A 24,612-nucleotide genomic window follows, 5' to 3' on the forward strand; every position below is an offset into this window, starting at 1 on the left:
ACGTCAGCGCAAGATTAATTACTGGCTGCTTCCTCGATGGCTTGACATTCCTCGAGGAGAGAGAAAAAAAACATAATGAGAACATTAAAAGACACTCAGACATTTTCAATAAACATTATTAACAAGTTTTCATATTTGCTATATGCACCCAAATTGGCTATTTTTGGAATATCCGACTCTACAAAATGATATAATCTGGTTCTGGCTTTAACTTTGACACCTGTATTTCTATATAATTGAAGCAGTAGATGTCCAATCATATAAAATACAATTCTTAAATATTGCTGCTGGACATGTACAGCGTTTATAACTATTCAACTATAAATGTGCGACTCAAAGACCCTGTAATTTCTGGTGAAAATTTGCCAAGGCTAAGCATGAAAAAAAGTATGTCTCAGTGCGCATGTGTGTCAACATGAAAGCCCGCAGCGCTGCTTAATGACACGGTGCGCGGTGGCTTCATCTGCTGCGTAAATTCACATTTGATGGAAAGAGCTGTCGGGTTCGGGGTGGCGGCTCGTGCCAGATTAAACCGCCCTTGGAACGAGAAGAAGAGCCGCCCTTGTTTTGGACTGTTTGCTGTAAGACCAAATTTAAGACAAAAGATACACTAGTGCACTTTGCAAAAAGGCCAATTCATGTTAAACGCAAGTTTAGGAAAACATTTGAAAGCGCAACAGTGATCTTGTGGTTGAAACTTGTCCCATTGCACTAATAAAATATAAATATAAGAAATATAAAGTAACTCTTATGGTTGAAACTTGCCCCATTGCACTAATAAAATATAAATATAAGAAATATAAAGTAACTCTTAATTACTTTTATTTTTAAATTATAATTGTTTACATTATTTTCACATGAATCTTAAAATGCCAATTTATTTAGTGACATCCAGAATCCTATTTTTAAGTATTTTAAAATTCTGCATGGAAAGACACCCCTCAAATTTTGATTTCATAACATTAAATTTTTTGAATAATTCATTTTTAACAATTTCAAAGCTAATGTCATTTCTAATATATATATATATACATATATATATATATATATATATATATATATATATATATATATATATATATGTATATATAGTATATGTATATGTATGTGTATATATAACTAGAAGTATATGTATGTGTATGTGTATATGTATGTGTATGTGTATGTGTATGTGTATGTGTATGTGTATGTGTATGTGTATGTGTATGTGTATGTGTATGTGTATGTGTATGTGTATGTGTATGTGTATGTGTATGTGTATGTGTATGTGTATGTGTATGTGTATGTGTATGTGTATGTGTATGTGTATGTGTATGTGTATGTGTATGTGTATGTGTATGTGTATGTGTATGTGTATGTGTATGTGTATGTGTATGTGTATGTGTATGTGTATGTGTATGTGTATGTGTATGTGTATGTGTATGTGTATGTGTATGTGTATGTGTATGTGTATGTGTATGTGTATGTGTATGTGTATGTGTATGTGTATGTGTATGTGTATGTGTATGTGTATGTGTATGTGTATGTGTATGTGTATGTGTATGTGTATGTGTATGTGTATGTGTATGTGTTTGTGTATGTGTATGTGTATGTGTATGTGTATGTGTATGTGTATGTGTATGTGTATGTGTATGTGTATGTGTATGTGTATGTGTATGTGTATGTGTATGTGTATGTGTATGTGTATGTGTATGTGTATGTGTATGTGTATGTATATGTATAGTACATATATAAGATCAATTTGATAGCAAAAATACCAGGTAACAGATCATATCTATAATAGCAGTGTCTCCATACAAAAACAATTTTTCCCCCATTAAGGCCACCTCAACTATCATCTTTTCAGACGCCGCGTTTGTTCTGTTCCGTTCTATTAGCTATAATTGCAGGCAAGCAGAAAGGTGAGCAGCATTTATTCAACTAAAGGACGCACCTGGCAATCACATCACACAGAGCATGGCATCTATTAGAGCGGAGGCAATACAGTGTGCACATGCACCTAAGTTATTACCGCGTCTGTTACCGGGAGCCCATAGAATGAGGCCAAGTGTGTGTGTGTGTTTTTAGCAGAAGCACCTCGTAACCCCCATGACTTCATCGGAAAGCCTCCTGAAGAAAAAAAATGTCCACGTGCACATTACGCCCCATTATTTTCCTCGTCAACTGCCAAATCAAGTGCATGTTCCATATGCGGAGCACATGTCAGCAAGCATCCTAAACTGAATCTGGACAGCGTAAACAAGGAAGAACATACAAATATACCGAGTTTTCCTTAGAATACATATTACAAAAAGTTGGAAGATTTGCGATGCACATTTTGAGGTATAAGCAAGTTTCTGAAATAAAGCTCTCAAGACAAAAATTTATATATTAGGCGACTAATTTGTTGACTTCCAGTCTTTACACCAAAGTAAGTTGGCCTAAAAAAGTCCAAGAATTCTCAAATCCAACATCACAGCTTTCCTTAACTTAACACGCCACCTCAATGTATTCAAAGAACAAATTCAAGGAAGAGAAATCCCCAGAGAAGTCAATCACAGTGCACAGAGCCAGACATCTGTGAAGATATAAACAACGTACACCAACTACTTGAAATAACAAATGGCCATAAAAAAACAAACAATCATCGCCACTTCATTATCCACACCCCCCAAAAAAACATCTCATCTCAAACCTGTTGTTTCGGCATCAGCCCACGGTTTTACTCAATAATTCAGACAAAACCATTTTGCTAAACCTAATTTGAGGAAGCGGTGCCAAACCGCGTGGATGAGGCAAGAAATAGGAGTCTACGGAGGGTCATAAGGAGAAGCCAAGTGTTACGTTTAAGCGCTGCGGGACTCAACTCGGCTCTGTTTCGGTTCAAGACCCGAGGTGCTAAATGCAACCCTCTGCTGCGTTTGGGCTGGCTCGAACGCCGGACGTGGTACGTCACGCTTGCACACTGTCGCTCTGTACTGTCGCCAATGCATTTCTGACAGAGGCGCTCTCGAACGCCACTACGGACGCGTGTGTGAGGTAGCGAAAAATAAACACCATGCTTACATACAGTGTACCCAGTTTATTAAGCGCCATTTGACCCAGTTTCATTAATGGTTATCATACATAATTGCCTGAAAAATATATTTAGTTTGTACTCCCGTACTAGTATATGGATCGGTTTCACAAAGTATACTTAGGGGTTCAAACAACAACGCCATGAGAACTTCCGCGACTGTCCGACCCTCAAACACGTTGATACACTGTCGAAAATCGCGGTTTTCCTGCTTGTCGGAAAAAGCCGCAGAATATTTGCGGTGATGATAGCCCACGAGGGCCCGGTTCAGACTGATCCGACAAACCGATTATTTACCTTCCCTGCTGGGAGCGCTCGAGCTAAAAAAAAACAATTCGGGGATAAACTCAATGGAGGGTGATGACTACAAAGTACAGGAACTCAGGAGAAAGAACTAAAGAGGTATTTTAAAAAGGCCTTTTCTGCGACTTAGATCGGAATTCAATTACGCGGGTAACGACAGATCGGCGGTACACGCTTCTTTCTGTTAGTTCCAGCTCCTGAAAAGCTAGTATCGTATTTTCACGACTATAAGGCGCACATGAGTCTTAAATTTTCTCCAAAATAGACAGGGCGCCTTATAATCCAGTGCGCTTTATATATGGACCAATACTAAAATTGTTATCACGATAAAATAAAATAAATATGTCGATAGGGTACACCATTCTCTACAGCTCTCACAACTACGGCAAGCAGCCCCCGACTCTACTATTTTCCCCGTAGAAAAAGTTCTGCGCAGTGACTGCTGGGATATATAGTTCTTTTGTCAATACACACAATAGATTGTGGCCTGGACATCGACATCAACACAGCTTTACGAAGCATGGAAGGCAGCGTTGGAATAGTTACGCTCGCTACTATTTACGAATGGATTGTGGCCGCCTGGACGAACGTATAAAACTCAACGTTTTCGATGACTTATTTGGACAATTGTTCAATTCGGACACAGAAAATGAGGACTTTGATGGATTTATGGGCAATGATGACGCGAGTACATTGTAAAATGTCTAAATAAAGTACAACCGAACTCAGTTTTGCTTCTGTTGCCTTTTTAAAAACGTGTTTTTAGCGTGTGTCCGTATGTTTAAGCTGGTGTATGTTTTGCCATGCCTGGCTGCGTCTATAAAAACGGTGCGTCCTTTGTGTGTGTGTAAAATACAGAAATAGCACTCGTTACTGACACTGCGGCTAAAAATATGATGCGCCATATAGTCGTAAAAATACGGTAAATATCACTTGCAGTGTTCCATTCCAAAGACTTCTTGTTCTTTCAAAGATCTAATGCAGATTTTCACCACGTCATCTTGATGAAGAACAATACTGCACTCAATGACAGATGTCATGTTGAGCAAAGCGTGCGCTCGTGAATTTAGCAAAAATTCACGTCAGGATGGAAAAGATCAAGGAAACGATTGACGTGAATATCGTGTTTGGGCAAATTGTTACAAGGGATCGGCGCTGGAAGTCGAATGGATGGCGCGACAGATGGAGTAGATGAGTCTAGCGAGGAGCTGCCAGGTTGTTCTGGGACAGACCGGTCGGTGGAAGACCTCCAAGACGGTAAAACCCGAGCCAGTGAAGCCATGCTGAAAAAAGCCAAACGAGTCCTAGGATGACCCTTAGTTTCTTGTTGAGAAAAAGTGGATTTGTTAACTTTGGAATCCTTCTCAAAATGTCTTCAACGCAACATCTGGAAAATGTGCTTTCCTCTAAGCGGCGGGCGCAGGAAGAAAAAAAAACCCAGCGCACTTGCGAGCGTCAAACAGAAGGACAAAAACATCTCCGTCCCAAAGAGTTCCCAAGTGTGACAAGTGATGGCCGGATGAGGATTTTAGCACTCGTCCTGACGTGGAGCAGGTAACGATGTGTCGGGAAGGGTTTTTATTTTTTGATGGATGCATCGCACAAAGCTCGGTTTCAGGAGAAGAGAGAGGAAGCATTTTGAGACGGAGGTGCGAGCTTTGCTTTCCACGGGGAACGTCCACATTCCTTCGCTAGAGTTAAAAAATGCGTAACAATCCGTCCCTGCACACACACCGATGACTGTACTCTAGTAGAATGCTCCACGAAATGGACAATATGAGTCACTAATCCTTTATTACGATGTCGTTTTACGAAGGTGTCGAGTCTCTGTTGCTCAACTGGGCCAATTCATAGGATTAAAATCCAGTCAAAATGGACTACGGTTTTATTTAAACTTGACTGACCCAACTAAAAAAAAAATCAGCTTATTTCTACGTAGTACATTCAAAAGCAAACGTTCCTGCAATTTAACTCATCTGAACCCTAATATGTACGCTAAATAAAAACTTAATAGCTAACGCTTTGTGGTTTCACCAAGGCGGGCGGGGCAAGGCGGTCCCATCTGTATATTTAAGGCGGCTATTTTAAAAACCGCTACTCATTCCTGTATGGTGATCTCAGCCAAAATAGAGACGGAAAGACGACATGCCATGTCCGCCCGTGAGTGACCACCATGTAACGTGTTGTGAATGAGTGCCACCCTGCGGGGCGAGAACCCAATCAAGAGCATAATGAATGCCTTCAGATCTGGGAAAAGAAGCCGAAATGGCGGCCAAGGCGAAGACAGGCAACATGTACGACATTACGCGCGAGGAAGAGAGCTGCAATTATCGTGTTTCGAATTCAAAGCGTGAAGAAATGGGTGGAATCTAAAGATACGAGGAGGTTGTCCAATTGACATGCTTTAAGCAAACACTCAATTTTCTCACAAGAGCGCTAGTTATGATCTTCTAAATTACGGGCTATCTGTTTCACGCAGACATCCACCTCGTTTGCCCTCCTAAACTTAAGTTCTTTGGTTCTTTGGGCTCAATCTGCATGGATTTGTTTTTTCCCAAACACTACAGAATTAATTTTACTGCTCTTGCCGGGAGGCAAATTTATTGAATTAATAGTAGCGATGCACTTCTAGCGACAAAATAAATATCAAGGCCTAACCTTCAAACTTCCAGTATGTCCTAAGCAGTGGTGTGCCGTCAGGGGCTTCAAGGCCTTCTCTGCTGGCCTAAGAAATATCTGAATCATATATTATATTTTGTCCATCAATACTTAAGAAATAATTCCAAATGGTCTGTTAGCTTCCTTTCATTGCTTTTCCCCCTGGTTGCACTGCTTCCAGATGTGTGTTTTCATATTGAAGCATTTAACCCATCACATTTCAGGCATTATTTGTTGCCAGGGTCATAAATCTGCCTCCAGGCCTTCACAATCAGTTCTGCAGGCTCTGCTGCATTAAACAAACGTCGATAAGACTGTTGCTTTAACCAATCAGATTTCCAGTTGGCAACACCACAATGCGTTCTTGCAGGCATAGGGATACGTCATCACTTTCACCAACTATGATTGGCTAGTGGTAGAGTGGACTAGCCAGAGCTAACAAACTATATCTGGAGCGAGCTGCACAAGCAAATATATTGTTGTGTTGATTTAAAGCCATTTTCAAGACGGACTTTTCAAGAAAAAAAAGCTGGACATCATTAAGAAAGGTCGGACAACTCCAAAACAAGCAAGCCTGTCACAACCAGGAACGAACATTTTCAGCGCTAAATCGAATAAAAAGGTATCCCATAAATACGACAGGACAGGCTCGACTTTCAGCATTAGCTTCGATGGCGATAGAAAAGAAGGAAGAAAGAAAGGAGGATGGATATTGTGTAAAGTTAAAAAGGATTTTTGGTGAGTAAAATATGGCCATATTCCTAAATAATATTTCAATTGTATGAGGTTATTGTTGATTATTTTTTATGTGTTCCAGCTGTAGCTGCAGTAGAGGTTTGATAGCCATAAAATAGTTTTTGCTGAAGGCGTCACTAGGAAATGCACGGATCGACACTGGTCCTAAGAGTTATTCTGTGAAAATTAACTTCACCATTACTGCCTTGGGGTCACAAGTGAACATCATCTAATCGTCCTTGACATTGGATTGCAAATTAACGAGCATTTCATCAATCAAATCATCCAGTCTACATCCAAACTTTCCATTTTCATGAAGCCCATAATGTCCAGTCACCGTCTATTGACCACTAATGCATCTACATTTTGTCTTCAATCACGAGCATCAAACTGTTTGATTTGCTCGTTAATTTTTTAGCCCTTTAATTAAACCCCATTTGAACTGGGAGGGCGTGGTTTCAATTTATCAGGTCGTGCCAATGGTAGCCATTGGAAAAAGCAGGTAAACAAACAAAAAGTGAGGTATGTAGACCTCACCATACGGGAGGGGGCCTCTTGTTTTATTCCCACCGCCAGCCGAGGGATTTTCACGAGCCGTCTGATTGTTTTGGCATTCGTACCGGACGTGACGCCAATTAAGAACCTGTTGCTTCTACGTCAAGAGTCCAAAGTCTGACTGCGGTATGGCTGACTTCCATCCTGTGTGACATTCGGGCTAGTTCGCTTAAGTAAAAGTGTCACTTGGACTAACTCAATTGGACCACTTGTTTTTTTTATTTGAATAGCAGGGAAGGGGCGTAAAAATTCTGGCCAGTTTTGCTCCAAAAACATGAGTTCTTTTACATGTGATATTACAAGTATGTATACAAGCGATAGCTTTTTTCCCCCTGTTTCATATTTTAATGAACATGGAGGTCATCTGGAGGTCAGTCTCAGGAAGACAAAGGTAAGAGAGCGCCTTGTAGTCCACGGGAAAAAAATACTATTGGGACAACGTGAACACACGATGCCCAAATGGATGGAAATCGTGTAGTGCCAGCTCGCAAAAAGACACGTAGAGGCCTGCCTTCAATTTGTCAGAGAACATCTAAATGAGTCACAGAAGGCCTGGGAGAAACAAAGTTCTGTGGTCGGATTAGACCAATATTGAGCCGTGTGGCATGACTTCCACAGGTCATTTCCTTCAAAGGCTACACGGCCGTGTTCTTTACGAAACTGGCAACGGCCTGCGCTTCTTTTACGACCTTTGCGGAGGCGACTGGAACGAGGAAGCTTCGGAAAGGCTTCTTGAAAACGGATCATGTTTAAAAATGTTTAACGTCCCCTGCATTTGAAGACGGCTCCGTGAGCCGAGAAGTTTGGAAGGACAGAATTATGAGGTTGAGCCTCTTTTATTGCTTTCATCGGGAACCGTTTGAGCAAGTCGTCGGATCAATCCCGTATTTGTTCAGCTTTATGTAGACTAATCCCGAGGATTGGGGTGTCTCTGATTCAAAGTGCAGATTCTATAATCTACTATTATTCCAACTTTTCCTTTTCTAGCAGGTTCTCTCGTCCACGGTGGTCTGGATGAAGTACTTTCCCCAACTTTGCTTCTATATATACAATCGGTCTTTGCTTTAGGAAACACAAAATTACTACCTGTACCTGAATAGCAGAAAATGAGGTTTAGCTGACAAAATATATATTTAGCCGTATTCCAAATGAGCAATTTATTCCACTTCTCCTTTCTAACAAAAGACAGCCATCCATCCCAGCAAGCAATGGGGTCAGCAGTCAAACGCTCCATCCGCCTGGCCCCGAAAGGTCTGCTACCTTTCTCCAACTCCACGTTGAGTGACATCCTCAAATCCGGGCCTCCCCTCGTCGGGCGGAACAAAAAAGCCTCTGTTCCGCCTTCCTCGCCCTCCCCGGCAAAACCAAGCCGCTATTCTCTGGTGCTCACACACCCCCACATTCACATTCAGGGACCCTCGCCTTCATCTTGGCACGCCGCGGCCAAAAGTAACACGAGCCGGCAGAAGGTAAATAAATCATCTAATCACTGGATGCCCTTAAAAGACTGCTGGGGCCTGTCTGTCACACGCCTACTGTATGTTTAGAGCTTATGTTATATAATATTTTCATTTACTGGGCAGTAATTGAAAGTAAAAAAGAAAACTATTGACAATAGTCTAGTCTAGCGTCACCTGTTTGTAAACTTTTTAACTCATCTTTTCCTAAACAACATGTTTCTCGATTTGGTCTGCAGTAGCTCCGTCGTTAGCACGTTCGACTGCTACGGTTGATGAGTTTGAATCCAGAATGGGAGGATGCGAAATTAGTCAAGACTGATATAAATTACAGAATAAAATATAGCGATATCATTTTTGGGGATTATATGTTTAAATAAATTCTACAAATATCCATTTTAAAAACATCTAAGTTAGTGAAGCGCTATAGCATGTTGACCTACATTTTATTTTAAACAATAATGCTGGCAAACATAGAGACCAGTATTTTACTGTAAATGTGTTGTTTGTGTAAAAGTTGTTTACATTATGTGACCTGGTAGGTTTAAATGTTATTGTTTACGGTTATACATGACACATGAATGAAAAGTGGAAAATGGCAGAAATACGAATAGAGTGAGCATTGTAGACATTACAAGGTTATAAAATAAATATAGTTAACTCATTTGTTTTTACTTTAAACTTTACAGGGCACTCATTTAATTCTCATAGAATGAACTGCTACCATTGATGGTGATAGACATCCCATCACGTCTCTTTTCATTTTATATATTAAATAACAATAACAAATAAATCAACTTGAGTGTTACTTAAGGGCTGTAATCAATGTGTATCTGTTTTGATTCATTGTATTTTCATTCTACTTTAACATTACTATATATTTAGCATTATAAAAATACATCCATGATTAATAACTACTTTACTGATCCCTTTTACTGAAAGAGTTCAGTACTCTAATATTACTACTACCACCACTACTACTATCACTACTACTACTATCACTACTACTACTATCACTACTACTACCACTATTACTACTACCACTACTATTACTACTACCACTACTATTACTACTACCACTACTATTACTACTACCAATACCACTACTATTACTACTACTACCACTACTATTACTACTACTACCACTACTACTACCACTACTATTACTACTACTACCACTACTACTACCACTAATACTACTAATTCTACTATTACTACTACCACTACTACTACAACTACTACTCTACTACTACTACTACCACTACTACCACTACTACTACCACTACTACCACTACTACTATTACTACTACCACTACTACTACTACCACTACTACTATTACTACTACCACTACTACTACCACTACTACTATTACTACTACCATTACTACTACCACTACCACTATTACTACTACCACTACTATTACTACTACCACTACTACTACTACTACTACTATACTACACTGAAGCCAACGTGATCGCAGTAGGTAGTCAAAGTTGTATCCACAAAACGGTGTAAAAGTGAAAGCTGTAGACGTGTACTACACTAGTCGTGAAAAAATGGCAGTTTGAACAGGATTTTGACGAAAAAGTGACGTTTTACGCACATTTGACCTGATCAGCCTTTACGCATGGCACAGCCCCCCCACCACCACCCGTTCAAAAGTACCCCCGCCCCCTCACTTACCGAGAAACTGTCGCAAGTCCAGTAGGACTTTGGGGGGTCCCCCGTTGAGCTGGTAGAAGAGGGAGGCAAAGCAGAAGACGAAAAGGGCCGCCATGCAGAATCCATAAGCTCGGAGGGGCAATCGCCAAGGAAGCGAGGCGAGGGAGCTCAACTTGTGGAAGTGGCGCTGGTGCTGGTGCTGGTGCTGGTGCTGGTGCTGGTCCCTGAAGTGGACGTGATGGGAGCTCTGGTGGTTGCTTTGAGGCGGACTGCCGCTGTAATTCTTCATCATCTGCTCCTCACCAGACGCTCTGCAAAGTCACCCATTTGAGAATCATTGGAAAGTCCTACTTTGGAAGTCCCCCCCAAAAAAACCCAAGCAAAATCTCCCCCCTAGCCGTCACCGGCTCCTCGTTTGCCTCCAGTCCGCTCGAGGGGGCTCCTCGCTCGGCTTGACTCGACGCGTGTGCTCGCTCGTCGCGGCTCTTCAATGATCCATCCTTCTTCTCCTTCTAGGCCGGCTCCGATCCTCCTCTTTTTCTTTTTCCCCCTCAAACGTGTCAGATTACTGGACGTGGAAAGAGAGAGGGGGGGGAAAGTGGAGGAAGTACAGGATGGTCCCAAAAACGCCATGTTATACTTTTGCCTGCAAAAGAGCGCCATCATGTGTTTTTCCAACGGAATAAATTACCTTGATCCACGTCGAAGCGCTGGTGCTTTCAGATTTCTGTTCCACATCATGAATTTTACCTCCGATGGTTAATTTTGGGACAATTTAAGCCCTTTTTGGGGCAATCGTCGATGCTCAAATGTTTGTTTGTTTCAATGGATCCAGAAGACAGCTCAACCAATCAGATGCCTGCTAACAAAAAAAGCCGCACCTGACTGCAATCACTCAAGTGTTTAAAAAAAACAAATCGGTAAAAATGTTATTTTCATTTTTTAATACCCTATACTTTACCTTCAACCCTTAACAGGGCAAGTCAATATTTTAGGTTATTAAAAAAAAGCTTTATTTTAATTTGTACTCTCACAGGTTGAATTTATAATATAAATCAGATGATTTATGTTTATATAAATTAACTTGACCATCAGAATGGCATGGAAATGCATCTATGATAAATGTTTTATATACTATACCTTAATTCATTCGTAATCTAAACTGCTTTTCCTCACGAGGTTTGCAGGGGTGCTGGAGCCAATCCCAGCTACACCCTGAACCAGCCAATCGCAGGTCACATATACACAAACAATCATTCACAAACCCATAAGAATAATATAGAGTGCTCAATCAGAAAAAAAAGGTTAGCATTTTAAACCATCATATCAGAAACATATGGCAAGAAACAGTTTATTATTCTTATTATAGCTGTGAATGACAAATACCTATGAACATGTTTATTTTATTTTATTTCAATACACAAGCAAATCTGTATGGACAATTATTAAGTAGATGAAAAGCAGGTAAAACAATCATTTGTACACGTATGTTACAATACAAATTGTCTGCAATGTCTCAGTGGCTGAAGCATCACGCAAGGAGGAAAGTATTGCTATTTATAAAGTACAACTAATTACAGATCATTTGGAAAGGAAAAGGGGAGAAAATAACTTATTTAAATATCAATTACATATATAGAATGTGCAAGTAGCATTTCATATATGTAATTAAGATGACGTGAAGAACGTAGGAGTGATTAGGAAAGATTTAATGCTGTTCAATAAGGAGTCACCGCAAAAAATAAAAAAGTCGCAGCTAGATTAAGTCACCCTCTAAAGTGCATTTACAGTGTCAGTATCTTGATTTTTATTTATTTTGCCCAAGAGCAACACTTTTGACGCTGAATAAAATGTTAAAAAATAGGGGCTAGGTGGTCACTTGATCCCTGATATATAGATTTATTTCTTGCTTTTCAACTGGTTATTTATCTTCAAAATATAGAAATTATATCCTGTTTGTTGCTCAAATCAAAATGATTTCCAAAAGGTGAAATTAAATTAAATCTATTTTGCATAAACGTTCAAATATGGATATTTTAAACCATTTTTTTTAAATTATGTGTGTCAGACCAGAGGCTATAGTAGTGCTATATTTGAAATACTGTTTTTGCCTCTTTGGATATTCATCCCAAAATTTTAACAATGTGTTTGTATCAGTTTAAGTAAAATCAATCAACGGTTGCACTGTTGAAATAAAACTGGTTTTGTAGTTCTGGTGGGAAAAAGGCTTTGCTCAGCATTTACTCTATTATCAACACTTCTCACTCTTTAAGGCGTAGGCAACATAGTAAAATAAACTATTTAAAAAAACATGCTTGGATGTGTCAGATACGCTGACTGGGACTTTTAGAACACGCCAACAAAATGAAGCTATAATACAGAAATGCAGTATGATAAAAGTAAGCCATGTGGGTCTGTGTACCTTTTGGCTATTTGTTTTATTAATGTTATTTTCAGGGGGAAAAAAGTTTTATTATGAGGTTCCAATTGCATCAATTCGGAATAACGTCTTTAGTTGCTTCTTAATCTAAGAATCTAAAAAAAAAACATCTTTTGGATGTTGAATTAAAGGGAATAATGGATAATAGCTACTTTTGTCTTACAATGAGCAATTATGAATTGGGAAGATGATTAAATCCTTTTTTGTTGAGGCACAAAAGGGAAAAAAAGGCTCATTTACTATTTTTCTATACTTCAAAATGATTGTTTAAAAATATGATCTAAAGGTGCACAGACCCAGGTGCAAATAATTGGTGCATTAGTTGATGGCCACGAAAAAAAACGGGGAATCACTTTGGCCTTTGGGGTGAAATTCATTTGACCTTTTTGAATGCTCAAGGTTTAAACGTGTTCAATTTCACTCTTAACGTCTTGTACCCTCCATAAAAAGCCACTTTTCACAAGCCGTCAACTTGCGAAGTGTCCGTTCTCCAAAATGGCGGTGCGCGATTTTCCTAATGGCGTCCTCTGGAACCGTTAGGGTGCGCTCTCTGCCTCACGGACTTGTCGTCTTTTTAAAAAATACATTTAAAAAGGCATTCTTTTAAGATCAACTCCGTCTCCGTCCTTACAGGAAGTACTCGAGCGCAGATCGGAAGATACTTTCACGCGTCCCGACGTGCGGCCGCCAGCTGGGCCTCGCCCAGCAACCGTCGGGCGTGGCCACGGTCGCGTACGCCCGCTTCCCAGGCGGCGCTCTCCGTCAGCGAGGCCACGGCGCCTAGCGAGTCCACGCCGGCCGCCGCCAGCGCCGGAGCGTACATGGGCAAGCCGATGGACACCAGCCAGTCGGAGACGGCGCCGACGTTGCCGGACGAAGACGCCGATCGCCGGCACGTGTCCGTCAGACCGCCGGAAGGGATCTAAGGGGGGGGGGGGGCGCACGGAAAAACTCCGTCAGATTCGACTAGTCGGATTGGCCGTGAGCGGGAATCGCAGGCGCCCTTACGGCCATGCGGTGTTGTTTCCGAAGCTCTCGGACTCGGAGCTGGTCCATGGTGGAAGCCACGTCCTTGACGGCGTGCCGGAGGTCTTCGGCGTAGCGCTGCATCAGAGGCTGGGGGATGCCGCAGCGACCGTGCTGGCCCAGCAAATACACAAGACACGTGAGTACTTGGGAAAACATCAGCGTGCTTTTTGTTTGCTTTATAAACACAATTGCTATGTCAATACAAATGGCTTCCAACGGAGGTCCTGGTTTGGTTTGGCAAGGGTTAGGGGGGTAGAGTGAAGGCGTGTTGGGAAAATGTGAAAAGTGTTTCAAGGCAGGGACAAATAAAACAAATATTACGAGTACTTTTTGCCTCTATTTTGTCTTTGAGGAATTTAAGAGAAAAGTCTTCTCAAATGTGACTCGTAAAGGCACTCATTGGTGCCGAATAGATCAAATGGTCTTCATATTGGAGATTTTTTGGGGGGTAAACCGTGGAGTGAAACCAGATGCGGTCCAGAAATAGGGACTTGAGATTTTTGGGGTTATAGTTTGGAATTGTTTCATGGTTGTTAGATTTTAACTTATTGAAAATGCCCAATCCATTTGGGATGGCTGCCAGCCTCATAAATCAATATGCATTGTGGGGAGGGTACACGGTCGATTGGTCGCCCGGAAGGTTATTGATAATTACCATTTAAATCGTTGCTCAAATTCCATAAATACAAACTGTGAATTACTATTTAGTCATACTTAATGCCCTATTAATTATTAGGCTAAAGAATAAGCTGAAATAATAACGTGTTCCCGATATATTAAGATTCCTTGTAATAAATGAAATAAAATACATTCATGAAACCGTAAAAAATTGAGACAACCAACCCCAGTCTCCCTTACTAGCAATCTCTATACTTTTAGGCTTTTTTTACCGACTATAGCGCCAAATTTGACGGATTGTTAACTAACCTTGTCAGAGTAAGGCTCTTCCGTGAGATCGATGCCCTCGGCTTCCAGTCGTTGTTCCAGCAAGGTCAGCAGATCAGGACTCATCTTGGAATGAGACACCTTCCTGGACACGGCGACCTTGCCCCCCAAGTCGGCCAGCCACGGCGGCGCCACCGACGCGCCCGCCGCCACCGCCTCACCGGCGGAGGCGTTCCGAGGGCTGCCGGGGTTGCTCGGCGTTTTTGCCGGAAGAGGCGGGGGCGGACCGCTACCGATTCGCGTCACCGGACTACTCGGTTGGGAATGGGCGAGCGAGTGCGTCGGGGAGGGGGCGGGAGACGGCGAAGAGGGTACGGAGAGGGGGGAGTGGCAGACTCCGTTGGCGAGTCTTTCTCTGGACTTCTTAGCCGGGACCGGAGGGGGTACCGGTGGCTTTTTGGCCTGAGTCCGTATCGCCGTGGACTCTGGAGGACTTGGGGCTCGGGTTGTGGGGCAAGGGGGTCTCAAGGGCAGTTGCGAGGGAACCGGCGGTCTGTCCAATCTGGGTTTGGGGCTCACGGGGGGAGTCGGAGTACGAGCTGGCGACCTCTCCTCCCTCAAGACCCGAAGTGGGCTACTTGTGGCCAAAATGGCGTCTTTGTGGACCTCAACTTGGCCACTGTCGTCCTTCCTCTGTTCCCAGTGCAGGTCTCCCAAGGAATGAGAGCGTTTGCACGAGTCGGCCAGCTGGAAGGGTTCGTCCAGGTCCTCGCAGCTGCGACTGGCATGGATGGGGGGCCGTCTTTGGGTCTTGCGACGGCCCAATAAGTTGAAGCCCTTCAGGGAGGGTTTGCCGAACAAGGTTTTGGGGAATACAGAGCGCTGGTTCTTGGCGTTTTGCTGCATGGACTCGTTGGAGAGGGTCATGGGGAGGGTGGGGTAGTCCGGGGATTGGACGGCGGAAGAGTCGCCGGAGTGCGGCGCTTTCTTGCATTTGCCTACGAGAGAAAAAAAAAATAGCTTGAGAGGGAATAAAATGACTAGGCTGTAAAAATACTGCTCATTTGTTATGTGTTCTTTACAACTATGCATGTAAAATGTTAAAATAAGATTAGCTGAGATTTTGCAGATGTGATGTTATGGATTTATGCATGATGCAATGAAAAAGCAGAAGCAACTCACCCCTCGGTCGTCGGGATTACAAAGCATGATGGGTGAAATACAGTGGCAGAGAAATTTTTAATGGGATGGACAGAGAAAAATTCAGGAGATGGAATGAAGAGCCTCTGCAGCAGCCAAAAAATTGGAAAGGTTAGTTGAATATGACCAGTGAAATTAGTACCATCACTATGTTAATGTGCAATGACTGCATGCGGGAAAGCCTGCCATTTGTGGATAAAATTTGGATATCATTTACATTCCTTGGAACAGTGGAGATTTCCTTTGTATTTTGTAACTGGGGTGTATATTGCATCATTCTGATTGGAGAATGTTGCAACTTAAGAATGATCGTTACTGGAAATAAAACAAAAAAACACCCATAACATGTGGGAAAAGCATGCAAGAGTAGAAAGTTGCAATATCACTTAAAAGTAAATTAAAATGTATTTAAGAGAATTTTTAGTCAGACACTCACAAAACTACAAAAATGTTCAAATTTGGCAATACTAGTTTTATGAGACTATGAACAACTTAATAAAAACGAAATACTATTTTCAAAATTAAATTTAAAAAAATAAAGTTCATAATGCTCAACTTTTTAAAGTCAGTTTTATGCCAGGCGTCCAATTAATTTTTCCTTCTCCCAGTCAAAATGAATTGGACGTTTATCTCAGTCAACCACAGGCAATGAGGTCATGTTTTACAAAAGGCCATATAAAAAAAATAAATGTCACAATGGTACCTTAAACATAAAAAATAAAATAAAAAAGCAGAAAATTAAGTACCGTATTTTCACGACTATAAGGCGCACTGCATTATAAGGCGCACCCTCAATGAATGAGACATTTAAAAAAAATCATATATAAAGCACACTGGATTATAAGGCGCCCTGTCTATTTTGGAGAAAATTTAAAAAAGGCAGAATATTAAGTACCGTGTTTTCACGACTATAAGGCACACTGCATTATAAGGCGCACTTTCAATGAATGACACATTTTAATTTTTTTTTCCATATATAAAGCACACTGGATTATAAGGCACCCTGTCTATTTTGGAGAAAATTTAAGACTTAATAGTTGGTGAACACAAAACGAGAGGCCAACCATAAAAAGCAAGCAGCACCGTTTTTATTGTCTTTTTTGGGGGGGTTGGCTTAGTTGCGCACCCACCACCCGCCTCTCTTTTCCACAATTTCAATCTTTTTTTCTGGCATATGGTGACTGTGACCAGAATACACACACACACACACATCAAGTAAAGGCCAGGATTTACACTGGAAACCATCAATCAGAAAGGAAAGTATTGTTTGACAAAGAAGTGATTTATGGGTTACGGGTGTTAAAAATGTGTGGAAGAAAGCTAAACTGGGAGCTGGAACACACTCCAAAAATGAAGAACACAAGTACTGCGAGTGCGTACATTTCTCTTGCTTGAAAAAATAGGAGCACTTGCATCAGTTTAGGCACATCACAAGATTCTCATTGTGCAATAATTTCGATAAAATCGAGCCAATCTTGGTGGTACTCTGCGCTACACTTAGCAAAAGTATTCATAATCATCCGCCAATGCGGAATCCGCAGGCGGGGTCTGAGCCGATAATCCTTGGACTGGCAGTGAGTTTGTTTTCAAGAGAACACTTGGGGAGGTTCTCTCCCTTAGGCTGGGCGCGCCCGCCATTGTGGGGTCGCCTAGGCTTACTGGTCTGGGATCAGGCTCCTTCCCAGTTACATGCCGACTTCGGTACTGGTGGCACGCAAGGCCTACAAGGACGAAAAAGGTGATGAAGGGAGGAACAGGGCAGGAGGTTGCTACTCCGGGGAAAGGAATCTCAAAGTGGGACTCAGAAGATAAATGTTTGATATTACGACATGTATTTTCTTTTTCGTACGTCCCTTTATGCGTCTAAACACAACAAAAACTGACAGCGAATTGTACCACTTTTTGGCAGAACACCGGTTTGGAAAGTTGGCTCTCGAGCGACCAAAGCATGACAAAAGAATAACGCAAAGCAAGAAAAGCAGGATGATCATCAGGCACCATTCCAGAAGATTGAGAAAAGTGAAGTTAGAATGCAGAAATGTGGACAGACATAGCGGATACTTCAATAAAAAAACAACCGAGCGAGCCATTGAGACTTAATTAGTACCGTTCTCCAAGTTCTCGTTGCTCTCGTAGCATCCCGAGTCCCGCGGGGAGTCGCCGACCAATCCCTGGCCTTCGGAGAGAAGCTTCTCTTGGGAGCCTGACAGGCCGCTGCGCTCCGGGTCGCTGCTGCCTGGATGCGCAAATGCATTTTAATACTTCAAATTCGAAAATAATACTTCCAAATTCAATGAATTTTTCAGATTTAGGCTTACTGTCGTATTCCTGCAGCAGCTCCACGGCTCTCAGCAACACGGTTCGGTGTTGGGGGTCTTTGATGTTGAGCTCATCCAGGTCCTCCTCCTCCAGCAGCTTGAACGTGTCCAGGTCCTCGTAACCGTTGAACAAGAATGTGGGCAGGTGCTCCTGCGTGGCAGAATCAATACAATAAAAGTCATGAGAATACTTTTATTTCTCACATTCTTGTACATTATTCTCTATGTCGACTTGCAAATGTTTAGGTTGTCGACTGCCATATAAAGCAAGTTATCACATGACAGCTGTACAAATGTGTGAAACAGCACGGGGTGCGATGTAACACGTCTCAAGTTGGTCCAAAAGTCGCCAAATAATAATCAGGAGAAGAATTTAAAGAACAATATAGAATGCAGATACAAGAGCGGTCTTTTATCGGGTCCGTTTCTGACCATTTCGAGGTCAAAATTGTCCAAGAGTGAAACAGAACCGTGGAAATTCAATGTGGTTCAGACTGTGGAATATGGAATGTATTTCTCTTGTATTCTTTAATTCTTTGAGCAACTAGAATATAATTTTAGTGACACCTACTGGTTAAGGCGAACAAGAGACAAAGAAGCGAGCGAGCCGCGTCCATCTCGGAAAGGAATAAAACTATTCCGTGCTTGATGCCTCCTCTGCTTGAAGATTATTTTGATGTTGGGGATTTAGCCCTCACACAGACCAAATGGGTGTCAATGTTGACATGAAAAACGGTACGCTATAATTTACTGCGCTAAATTTAGTGCCTCTAGTCTGCAATTTCTTCCAATGTTTTCTTTTACGATACGATCTTGTGAACCATGTCAAATATTTATCCGGCGGTTCCTTCCTACCTTGAGATTGACGCGTTCCAACAGATCCTCCACCGACGCCGGCTTGGGCGGTCGGCCCTTCCTCCGCCGCCGTACTGGCCGTTTGGGCTTCTCCTCTTCCTCGCTCAGCACGTCCACGTAAATGAACTTGAAAGTGCCCACCTTGTTGTTGAGGAGGCCCATCCAGGTGCCCATGGGCGGCTTGCTGATGATGTCGATCACGTCACCGCGCTACCGGAAGGAACGGGGAGAAGGTCAAAAATGGCCGACTTCAAGTCGAGATATCTCAGTGCTTTTCCGTTATTTCACCTTCAACTTGAGGGAGTCCGAGTCGTAAGGGCTCGGCGTGAAGTCCGTGTGGACCCTGGCCCGTCCGCAAAATGGCCCCCGGTAAGGCGGCTCTTCGTCGTCGCCATCCTCCGACTTGACGCTTTCTCTGTTGCTGGCTGACGAGTCGGTGGTGCTGACGGTTTGACCACCTAGGAAGAAAAATGGAAGAAAAAAAACACATAAATGTATTGGAGTTCGTTGCCTCAGTGCTTTATAAGCCTGGAGGGCCGCCAGATTGCATGCTTAGAATGAGGCTTTTTTGGTAAGACTTCATATTCAAGTATTGTAAAAGAAGGGTTTATAATAACACATAAAAACTCCAACTTGGAAATAAATAACTTACTCATTGAGCTTTGTCCGCTTAGTGAACTTCGAAGACTTTCCACTGAACCTCCTGCTTTGAGTTTGGGCTTCTCCAGGGAGTCGCTGTCAGGCTGAGAGGACTGCGGAGAACCAGGTGTTCCATCCGGACTAGACTGGAGAGCGCAAAGGAGGAAAAGGAATAATGGATGTTGTTAACCGCTCGGCTGCCTTTGAGGACGGGACACGTCAAATCATGTCTGCTCCCATTTGAAATTCATTAATCACCAGTAGACGTCAAACGCATTTAAAGCGGGAAGCTGGTAGCGATTGAACGCCTGTTCGGGGCGACTATTGTTGTCAATGGCAGGCAATGACCGTCATAGAAAAGTGTCGATTCTCATTTAAAGGAGACCTCGCAATAATTCGCAAAACGTTGTCATCTTTAGCACCGCAGTAGAGGGCACTCTAGCTTAGAAAACCACTTCTGTTTAAAGTGGGGGGGCTTTTTACAAGCAGTAACTCCATGACTAAGTCTGAAAATGTGGGTCACAGTTTGCCATAAGACCACCGCGACGGACAGATGCTCTGGCCAGGCCAACGGCAAGTCAAATATAGCCAGAGTAAGCATTACAGTACTCGTCCTTGAGCAAACGCCCCAGGGAGACTCGCTAGCATTACTCATAGCACACGCCCAAAACAAGTGGACCCCGTTCGTGACAATTCCAGTGTTTATCCTGTAACCAACACAAATACTCCCACCCACCCACAAATGCTGCCAGACTCATGAACTAGCCAATACGGCTCAACCTCCTGTAAAGGATTCAAATAATGAGGTTTTCTTCTGGTTTTGCACTTGAAAAAAATAAATAAAAGCATTTATTTCTGCTACAACATGCCCGTCAGGCATGACAAGCCCAGGCGTTGGCCGGATCGGAACCCCTTGCGGGCCACTTCCCGCATGTTTGACACCATGGCAAAAATATTATGTGATGAATCCACACAAAATACTTGTTTGCAGCAGTTAACTAGAGAAAATGAGTTTTCACCTGTTCGGATAGAGAGCTGCTGTACTTCTTGGACATGCGCTTCCTCATGGTCTCCTTGACGGACTTGACCTTCTTGCCCAGCGATATGCGAGAGGTCGTGGGGGACTTGACCACCTCCCTGTAGATGGCCTCCTGCTCTTTATTCTTAAGGGATGAAATTCATACATTTAGAATAACAACAGACCCAGTTCTGCTTTTTTTGTTTGAGTTGGCGTCATCAATCGGTCGCTTACGGTGGTGTCGGAGCCCGTGTTGAGGACATGGAGGGAGCGGTTGGACAGGTCGAAGCCACCGAAGCTGCACGTTCTCTGCAAAAAAAGGGGGTCAAACCCAAATTATGAGCCAAGATTTATTAACACCGCCGGACGATGCGATTGAAGGCGTCGTGATTCATGCATGACACCGATCACGGTTGGGGCGCTTGAAGCGGACATGATGTCATGTGAGGCGCACCAAAACGGAGGATGTGATGGAATACTTGATGGGCTTTTTTGCTCTGAGAGCAATTTTATGGAGGCCATAAGCGGAAAATTCAGTTCCAACATGTGGCTTGAAAAGTGGACTCTCTTGATGTGGCCACATAAAAATAAAAAAATAAAAAACACTGCACGTTTAGGGCGCCCTCGGCTGGTGGAGCTTGCATCCAACTTTGGACAGAAACATTCCCAGTTGATTGTTTAGGATGAGGGCAAGTCTCCAATGGGAAAGGACGAAATGAAAGGAAAACAATGACATCCTGTCTTATCGCTCTTCTCATTTGGATGAATCCTCCCAAAGCTGAGGACGACGTCAAAGTTCAACCTCGGAAATTACACCATTTAATCTCGGCAGGAAGATTCCTCAAAAAACGATATTCCCGCGCATGCAGCTGTGGGCCACATTGCCGCTTTCCCAAGCGAAGGGTTTTTGCAGAACAAACACGTTTGAAGCGGCGTCCAAAAATAATGCGATGGAGATGCTCGATGGGATGGACATGCACCCAGAGATTTCAAAAGAAAAAAGCATTTCCGAGGTAATTACAAGGAAAGAAAACCATCTAAAAAAATCAAAGAGGCACGGGCCCCCTTAAAAAAAAGAAAAAAGGGCAAAACACAAAAAAGCGAGAACAGAAAAAAGTGGAGTCCAAAAAAGTTGTTGGGATGAGAACGACCTCACTGGTACATCCATGGGATTCAGGTATCATCGAAGCTGCAGGATCACTCTAAACAGGGTTCATTATTATTATTATTATTCTTTTTTTAAATGACGGTCATTGCGGCAATAATTCTAATGGCGGTTCTAATGACCTTAGCTTTTAAGCATCAAGGCAAAGTTTGTATACATTTTTATATGTCCATCTAAGTGCATTGCTTTTAAAACTCAAACAGCACAACTTAAATGCAACGTTTTCATCTTTGATCACTTTTAACGACTTTAGTATGCAGTTTAGTGATGATTAATCTTTATTAGATGTTGTTTCTAACTAAAAGTAAGTTAACAGCGCCGACTGAAATGACCCAATTTCAATTTTTCTGCCTATTTAATCAGGCCAGATACTTATTTGAAGGTACGAATGGGCTGAACATATATAGAAGTTTTTTCAAATCCGATTTTATGGACCCCATTTTTCTGAATTTGTCTCATTTAGCAAGTGCCCCAAAACTGGAAACCAGGATATAAAGATGGAATTTGTGCACAAAAATTTCGCCTAATTGACACATTTCTAAGTGCCTATATTAGCCACGAGATGTGTTCTTCTGGATGAATCCCCATTTTTTTAAATAAGAAATATTTTAAGTGACAAAACTGCTTCCACTGGGTAAAAATGTTATCCAACTGCATCCCACAACAAATCGCCTAATGTACTTGTTTCCATTACAAACCACGAGGAGAAAAAAAACTAAGAAAAACACGCCTGGTCGTATTTAACAGAAATGTTTCTTGACGCCAACTCATCTCTCGCTCTGGCTCTTCCAACCGTCTTGAACTAAAGAGCTATTCTGCAGCTTTGACGTACTCCGAGTCCCGCTCACGCGAGGCGAGGCGAGGCGGCCGACTGGAAACCTCACGGTCTGAACTCACAGACTTCTGCTGGATGCGTAAGAGCACCCGCTTGGTGCAGCGGTCCACGCTGGCCGCCCATTTCCTGTCCGCCTCGCGGTCCTCCTCCAACAGACAGCGCCGCTCGGCCCGGCTGAGGGTGACCGGGCGGACCAGCTGAGCCCAGTTCAGGTGACCGTACAGGCTGCGTTCCACCACGTAGGTGATGTTCAGCTCGCTGACCGCGCCGCGGCCCCGCAGCCGACGGGAGGGGAACACCCAACCGCCTCCCGCCGCAAAACATTTCGATTTGGCTAAGTCGCCGCGGGAGGGGGGCGGCGGGCCCGGGCACGGGGGCGAGCCGGGGGTCTTGGCGCTGCGCCAACGCTGGTACAGGAGGTGTTTGGTGGAGTACGAGTAGTTGGGGTCGGGCTTTCTGGGCGTCCGGTTGCCGTAGTGTCGGCCGGCGCCGTGATATTTGGGACCGCCTTGGGAGAGGTTGTTGTCGTCGTCCACGGGGAGGAGACGGCGGGACGGCGCTTTGGGGCGGGGTTTGGTCAGCCCGTAAAAGGCGTACAGGGCCTCGTTGTTACTTACCCCGTGGGAGATGGAGCTCAGGGCCTTCCGCATCTCGCCGTCGGTGGTGGAGCGCGACAACTTCCCTTCCTCGTCCAAGCCGCAGCCATCCAGCTCCGAGAAGGAGGAGCCGCTACCGCCGGGGACCGGGACCGGGCCCCCCGGGGCTCTCCTGGGCGGCCGGATCAGGCCGTGGGTACTGGAAGACTTGTTGAAGGTCTTGACCAAACGGTGGCCCGACCAGGTGTCCAAGCTACTGGAGGAAGGGGAGGTGGTCAGGCTGTCCGTGTCTCCGTCCACCGAGAGGTGGTCTTGGCTGAGGGAGGGGGACTCCTGAGGCAACGAGTGCTTTTTCAGGACCCCCGTGTACAAGGCTTTGTTGTCGTCGCAGGTGGTCAATGACTCTACGTTGAGGAAATCTGAAGAAGGGAACAAATTGTCAAATCACTTGATATCATTTTCACAATATTACAATGATGAGGTTATGTAAATATTTGGTACACGGTCGATTGGTCGCCGGTCTTTTGGTCGCCCGGAAGGTTATTGATAATTACCATTTAAATCGTTGCTCAAATTCCCTAAATACAAACTGCGAATGACTATTTAGTCATACTTAATGCCCTAGTAATTATTAGGCTAAAGAAAAGCTACAAATTTCCTGGACTTTTATTTTTTTTGTTGGAGAACTTGTTAAGACCCTGACGGACGTACCTTCTTAAAGGGACAACGCATGTACATACAAACTCTAATACACTTACACGTTGGCTCAGTGAAACTGCTCATGGCCATTGTTGGCTTTTATTGATGCGTAGACCGTGTTGTTTTACCTTGTTTTGTCGTCGGTCTTTTGGTCGTCGGTCTTTTAGTCGCCCGTTGTTACGGTCGGGGCGACCAGAAGACGGCGACCAAAAGACCGGTGACCAATCGACCGCACACCAAATATTTCTCCCAGAAATACTAACCTTGAGATCCATGCTTCTTTCCCTCTTCCACTTTAATGAGCTTTTTCCGAACCCGCCGTGTGGAATTAACCAACTTGTGGAGCCGTTTGAACTTGACCGAATCCTCCGATTGCTCGTCGTCGGACTGTTCGCGAGACTGCTGTAACAACAAACAAAAAAAGGAGAGGAAGCGGGTTGACGGTCTGCTTGACGCCAGAATTCTTAAGTAGTCCTGCTGAATGGAACAGAGAAAAATGCCACCAAA

At 43.2% G+C, this 24,612-nt stretch overlaps 2 protein-coding genes across 16 annotated transcripts in view; both read right to left on the reverse strand.

The window, feature by feature from the left end:
• Nucleotides 1–11,304, reverse strand: part of usta (uronyl 2-sulfotransferase a) — a 30,184-nt gene extending 18,880 nt beyond the window's left edge. The window contains exons 1-3 of the mRNA XM_077586805.1: nucleotides 11,118–11,304; nucleotides 10,831–10,994; nucleotides 10,448–10,737 (exon numbers count right to left, since the gene is read on the reverse strand). Of these exons, the coding sequence (XP_077442931.1) occupies nucleotides 10,448–10,718 (271 nt within the window). The 5' untranslated portion in view covers nucleotides 10,719–10,737; nucleotides 10,831–10,994; nucleotides 11,118–11,304. The remainder of the gene's footprint in view (nucleotides 1–10,447; nucleotides 10,738–10,830; nucleotides 10,995–11,117) is intronic.
• Nucleotides 11,305–11,763: 459 nt separating this feature from the next.
• Nucleotides 11,764–24,612, reverse strand: part of sash1a (SAM and SH3 domain containing 1a) — a 107,831-nt gene continuing 94,982 nt past the window's right edge. For 5 of the 15 annotated variants that reach the window (XM_077586789.1, XM_077586787.1, XM_077586796.1 and 2 more), the window contains 12 exons: nucleotides 24,369–24,507; nucleotides 22,873–23,825; nucleotides 21,045–21,119; nucleotides 20,812–20,955; nucleotides 19,806–19,938; nucleotides 19,442–19,611; nucleotides 19,154–19,363; nucleotides 18,299–18,449; nucleotides 18,088–18,216; nucleotides 14,823–15,778; nucleotides 13,875–14,006; nucleotides 11,764–13,788 (listed from right to left, as the gene is read on the reverse strand). In XM_077586789.1, the coding sequence (XP_077442915.1) occupies nucleotides 13,531–13,788; nucleotides 13,875–14,006; nucleotides 14,823–15,778; nucleotides 18,088–18,216; nucleotides 18,299–18,449; nucleotides 19,154–19,363; nucleotides 19,442–19,611; nucleotides 19,806–19,938; nucleotides 20,812–20,955; nucleotides 21,045–21,119; nucleotides 22,873–23,825; nucleotides 24,369–24,507 (3,450 nt within the window). In that variant the 3' untranslated portion in view covers nucleotides 11,764–13,530. Of the gene's footprint in view, nucleotides 13,789–13,874; nucleotides 14,007–14,822; nucleotides 15,779–17,046; nucleotides 17,702–18,087; nucleotides 18,217–18,298; nucleotides 18,450–19,153; nucleotides 19,364–19,441; nucleotides 19,612–19,805; nucleotides 19,939–20,811; nucleotides 20,956–21,044; nucleotides 21,120–22,872; nucleotides 23,826–24,368; nucleotides 24,508–24,612 lie in introns of those variants that run through there. The other 10 variants (XM_077586790.1, XM_077586788.1, XM_077586793.1 and 7 more) reach the window with 4 other exon arrangements.

The sequence above is a fragment of the Stigmatopora argus genome, chromosome 19 (genome assembly GCF_051989625.1).
Source record: "Stigmatopora argus isolate UIUO_Sarg chromosome 19, RoL_Sarg_1.0, whole genome shotgun sequence".
Classification (NCBI taxonomy): domain Eukaryota; kingdom Metazoa; phylum Chordata; class Actinopteri; order Syngnathiformes; family Syngnathidae; genus Stigmatopora; species Stigmatopora argus.